Source organism: Thalia democratica, chromosome 6, assembly GCF_965202585.1.
Source record: "Thalia democratica chromosome 6, ktThaDemo2.hap1.1, whole genome shotgun sequence".
Classification (NCBI taxonomy): domain Eukaryota; kingdom Metazoa; phylum Chordata; class Thaliacea; order Salpida; family Salpidae; genus Thalia; species Thalia democratica.
In genome coordinates this window covers 15,759,700-15,765,699 of record NC_139170.1, presented here as the reverse complement: position 1 = coordinate 15,765,699, position 6,000 = coordinate 15,759,700, and the positions used below count along the sequence as shown (strand labels likewise).

At 25.3% G+C, this 6,000-nt stretch overlaps 1 protein-coding gene across 3 annotated transcripts in view; it reads left to right on the top strand.

The window, feature by feature from the left end:
* Positions 1-1,241: 1,241 nt before the first annotated feature.
* Positions 1,242-6,000, top strand: part of LOC145838579 (disheveled-associated activator of morphogenesis 2-like) — a 28,983-nt gene continuing 24,224 nt past the window's right edge. For all 3 annotated transcript variants that reach the window (XM_082946196.1, XM_082946195.1, XM_082946194.1), the window contains exons 1-4: positions 1,242-1,440; positions 1,653-1,742; positions 3,481-3,558; positions 5,736-5,827. In XM_082946196.1, coding sequence (XP_082802322.1) covers positions 1,264-1,440; positions 1,653-1,742; positions 3,481-3,558; positions 5,736-5,827 — 437 coding nt within the window. In that variant the 5' untranslated portion in view covers positions 1,242-1,263. The remainder of the gene's footprint in view (positions 1,441-1,652; positions 1,743-3,480; positions 3,559-5,735; positions 5,828-6,000) is intronic.

Sequence of the window (6,000 nt, the reverse complement as noted above, 5' to 3'; positions counted from 1 at the left end):
TATTACCTATTTAGATTTAGATCGAACTTCTCTTTTGGTTTCAAATAATTTTGATTTGTTGTCTTAAAAAATTATAAGTTGTCTGCTAATTCATTCAGCAGTGCAGTAGTTTTCACATATGCATATCATTTATCCTAAAGTTTTTTTCTTTTACCTACATATATCTAGTTAATATGATACAATGATCTAAATTTAAAAACTAAGTAGGTAGTTTAAATCAAGGTGCAGACTAAAAAATCAAAAATAAACTATTAATTAATTTATTAATTTATTTTGTAAATTTTGACCAATCTTTTAAAAAATATTTTCATAAAAAAAAAAAAAGTAAAAAAAGTTACTATTTAGAAATGTTGATAGTAATTAAAAAAAAATCTAAGACTTTTGAAAAAAATATTTTACAAAAATTTCAAGGTTTAAGCCCAAAAAATGTAAATAAAAAAATACTTTTATAGATTTAAAAATAATATATACTGTTGACTATGATTTTTTTTTAGACTGCAAAAAAGAACTTAATTAAGTATTCAATTTAAGAATACTTTTAGTTCACACTTCACGTTTACAAAAGCAACAATTTTAGATGATTTTTTGAAAAGAATGGCTATGACCTACGTTTAATGTGTGAACAATATTACAGCTTTAAAAAATTAACCTTACAATAATAAACTTTTCATATTGGAAATACTTATGAAACTATTGTTTGTTGGAAATACTTATGTTGTATTGTTGTTTTAGAATTTCTATGCTTAACAACAAATTTAAGTCAGAAATTAACATTATAAAATAAAAATAAAAAGTTAGTTTTTATACTCAAGTTTATTTTTATCCTACCAAAGGCAAAAAAGCAATATTTTTGTTAGTATGTTATGGTTTTGAATGAGTTTATTTATGACCATAAGCTTGTTTTTAACCATAAGTTTTTAAAATAAATGTTTATCTATACAAAATTATCAAAAACAAATTATTTTGTAAACTTAAAGTTTCAGTTACATATTAACAAATGTATCAAGAAACTGTAGTTTTTGCTAGTTTATGCCTAGTCAAGTGCCTAAAGTGCCTCTTAATGGTAAACTAGTTGATCAATGCACAAAATACTTGCTTTGAATGTTTTGTTACACTGGGGATTAAAAGGTTAACACATCAAACAGCAAAGTACTGATTTCTGTGTTTCAAGTAGCACTTATAAGTAAAATTCAAGTTTACAAACATCAAAAAAAACTTAAAAATAAAAAAATTCCAGCTTTTTTTTAGTTAAACTCAGACGAAATGACCAAAAGAAAGAAGAAGTCGGGAGGCAGCTCACTGTTCTGTGGATGCATAGGAAAGCGGGATGAAGTGCCACCAATTGAGCACAACATTGTGCTGCAGCAAGTCACCACAAACCAACCCAGACCTCCCATGCCCTCGCAGGAAGAACTGAAAACTAAATTTGGAGAGTTTGTTGTAAGTGGCGTTTGTTATTATTTTGTTTTAGTTTTACTATTATTTTGTGTCACCCATTTTTCAAAGGGTTAGCAATAAATTTGTTTGTTTATTTTTAGTTATTTTTTATATGATAAATATTTTTTCCGTAGGTTTTAATAAACATTAACATATTAAATTACTGATATTTTATAGTAAAATACTAAATGTAATGAAATGTGTTTTACTTTTAGGATGAACTGGAGTTGCCTCTACAGCAAAGGGAGAGAATGTTCTTAATGCCACCTGAAAAACAATGGGAATTACTTTGTAACAAAAAACATGTAAGTTGAACATCTTAGTTACTTTACAGTATATAGTATAATTTAAATGTCTATCTGTTTTATTGTTGATGTGTAAAACAACTTAATAAATTAAAAGGAAAACTTTTTTGATGTGTTCACACATGTAAATCTTTTTTTTTACGTTGCATAAAGTATTTGATAAACAATACAAGTTTTATCTAATGTCTACTTTATCTTAAATAGGTTTATTTAGCATTACTTCAGATATTGATTAATTTTAGGGAAGCATTGTATTTATTTTAATAGATTTATTTAAACCATCTCAAAAGGAATTCTAATTCTATTAAACATATTTACTATAAAAGTATATTATGCTCTGTATTTCTTAAGATTTGTGAAGTTTATAATTGTTTTAGTATTTTAAACCTTTTGTTAGATATATAATCTTAAACTTGAATTTGACTGTTTATTATAAATTTTAGTTTTAAAAGAATAAATTCATTAAGATTTGTTATCAAAAATTTATGATTAAATATTTTAGGTAATGTTTTATATTTTCTATATTTTTAACTTAATTGTTTTAATGAATTGTATTTCATTTATTAATTATATACTTAAATTTTTGATAAAACTCTATTGTTCATCGTTAAAACAATAAAAATAAGTTGTGTTTAATCATGAAAACAAGCTTATAAATTGATTATTTTTTTTTGTTCAAATGTTTTATATTTTATAGCTTGAGTTTAAAAAGCTTTTGAAGTGATTACTCATTGTTGAAGCAATTTTTCTTGCTATAAAATTTTGTGATGTTTATTCAAAATATTAACTCTGCGTTGCACAGACTACTGTTTGCCCACTTACGAGGTGCTTTTATTGTCTTCAAACAATTCTTGTTTCATCTTACTTACACTGTTTGTTTTACATTTCAATTGGTTTATTTTCTGTTTGATAGTTACATTAACTATTTCAAACCATGCGCAACTAGGAAATCAGTTAAGTATGAGTTGTTTAAAAATAACTGTATGTACTATATAACTGCTTTTATCATTCTGACTTATTGCTTTAGTCGCAAAGCTATTCAAAGTTTATTTAAGTTGTCATATCAATCAAGCCCTTCTGTTTACTTAAAACTAAATATGCTGCCAGTTGAAATTCCAAAGTGTTGAAAAAGTTAAATATTAATTAGCTTTTCCACTACGAATATGCTCTAAAACAATATTTTTCTACTAAAACAAAATCATAGATTTGTCAGTAATTTAATAAAGTTATAACTGTAAGTAAATTTTGTTTTGTGATAGAATGCATTCTGATTATTATTAAAATTCCATGTAAAACTTTTTTAGTTAAAAGCTATTGGAAGGTTTGTAAATGTTGAAAAGTCAACGTAAAACAAAAAATTCTTGACATCACAAGAAATTGCGTAAGCTGGTCAATACAAGACGTTTTCCAAAACTTTTTAAATTATTCATTACAAGCTGCTTAGCCCTGTATTGCTCACCCTCATAAATTATTTATTTAATTGTTCGTGCCTTGCTCATTGCGTGTAGCACTGAGTTTTTCAGCAATTCAAGTGCTTTTAAAGTTATACAACATTTTGGTTGTTTCAGTACTACCTTTTGCATATGTTAAATGTATGTTACATATGTTAACTTTCTGTAATGTTTTTAAAACTCATTCGCAAATAATTTCTAAAACTTCTTTGTATATCTTTATATAAAGTGTGTGAAATATTTTTCGTAAAAAAATTTAAACTAACAATTTATTGTTACTATTTTAGGAACAAGAGGACAATACGAGGTCTGCATACAAAGACATGCCAGAGTACTACATAAATAAACTGAACACTTACAGAACTGTTAGTTTGATATATTAAATTGAAACCTATTTTGCCTACGTTTAGTCGTTGAAAATATAAGGAGTAATATTTATTTTGAAAATATGAGTCATAAAAAAGTGTCCTGCAATGAAAAATTGTTTGCAAGCTGCTAAAACTTAAGCTATCGCTTATATAAATTTACAATTATTAGTTAACCATTTTTTTAGAATATGAACTTTTGGTATACTTGTGTAAGTTTCTACAAACATTTTATTAGAAAAATATGCTTAATCAATTTGTTTTTAAAATATAAGCAGTTTAACTTTTGTAATTAGTATTTTGACATATACTTTTCAACGATAATTGTCATAAAGTTTTAATATATATCGCACATTTAAAAGTAATACCCATTAAAGATAAGTTAACTAGATAAAATTCATAGTTTATGACCGATGGTAAATAATTTAAAACTTTGTTGCCATTCAAATTGGTAATATTTCTTGAAAAATTCTTGGATACGAGCTGGAAGCAATTACTGTGTTTTTTTTGCGAGACGTCTTAATGTTATTGTTTGCGGAACCCAAAATTGCAGTTGTCGACTGCATTCTTTGCAACCCAATTGTGACGTAATTAGAAACTTGTATTGTTTACACTTGAATTCGGTTAGCTTTCATTGTTTTGACACTGCAAATGTGATTGTCAACAAGCAAATTAGTTCACCTTTATTAAGGTTTGTAAATAATTAAGGTGCTTAAAATAAATGATTTTTTTGCATATAATTTATTGAATTATTAGCAGTAACTATATTTTATTAATATACGCCTCTCAAAGTTGCTCACAAGAACAGTACTTTGTTATAAATTTGTTTTGAGTTACAAACTTGAGCTATTTTAGTCTTAACATATATATATAACTATTCAAAATATAAATTTAAGCGTTTGTTAACAAAAGATCCTAGCGAAACAAGTTCACTGTAATAAAATAAGGACACTGTATAATTTGTTATTAATATATATATAAATATATACTGAAATTAAAAAAAGGTTAATAGTCTGCTAAGAACAATTTTTTTTTGGATTTTATATATCATATTTTATTAATTAAATATTTTTAAACTTTCTGAAATTTTTATATATTTACTAAACTGTTAATACTTAATTATTGCACAAACATAAACAAATTTTTGATAGTATAAGCTGTTTTTTTACTTTTGCCAAAAATGATTCAGTTAGAATTTAATTGTTTTATTACTTATACGTTCACATATTGTTAAAATAAATAATAAAAAATTAACAAAATAATAGATAAATTAAGTATCTTACATGCATCTTTCATTTATACCGTTTGGTTTTGATTTCGACTATTGATTGAAATATTAATTAAGTAAACTATCATATGTTTATTTCTCGTTTACTTAGAATATTATGATACACGCGCATGTGTTTTTCAATTTTTCTGGTGTTCACGGTTTCCAAAAAAACAAGACATAAACTTTAAATATAGTATATATGGATACCGGTTTAAGTTATTTTAAAAACAAAACAACATTACAAAAAAGATCAAAACAGAGAACATGTACAACCTTTAAGAAACACTAATAGGAATTTCCATTACAGAAGTAAGTTATATAGGATATAACCACAAAATTTAACTTATGTCAAACACTTCATAAACAATATTTCTAAGTTATTATTAGATTAAAGGTTAAAAATCAAAATTATCTACACTATAGTATAGTGTTTCGGAAGTAAAAGTATTTCAAGCAATAAGTTATTCATACAGTTTATGCTAAAAAAACTAAACAATTGCACTGCCATTTAACTAAACGCTAATTTACTAATTACACGGTGCTTGTAGGCGTAGTACATGTCAACAAATAGACAAATTCTTAATTAGTAACGGATCACTTTCAAACAGAGTTGTTGTGTAGAAAATAGACGTAAACTTAAAATTACAAACTGTAAAAGTTTTTCATGCTTCAAAGGACAAATCAATTAGGTGCCAGGCCTGTGAAAATGAAATTATGTTGTTATATTGTAAACATTAGCTTGTTTTAATTAAAAGTTTGTACAAATTTCAAAATCATTCGAAATTATAAGTATCAAAAGCTTAATAACAGTTAAGTGTTCTTTTTTCAACATGTGACTTACTCGAAAAAAAATAGTGCGTAGTTTTAAATGTAGGTGAAAGGTAATGATTTGACCTTTTACACACAGATGGTGTCACTTTCATACGACAAAGACGAAATTGAATATCGGCTGACTCTTGTCAATGAACTCAGAACTGCTCTAAGAACTCAACCCGTCAGGTAGGCTTTTACAGAAAAAAAAAGTTATTTAATTTTATAATTTTTTTTACGTAATGATTTAATATGCTGTTTAAGCATAAAAAAACATTAGTATTACACAAATGTCGCATTTTTTGTTTAGAAAATATCTGTGCAAGTATAGTTTTTGCTTTGTAAAATACTGTTTCTTGTCA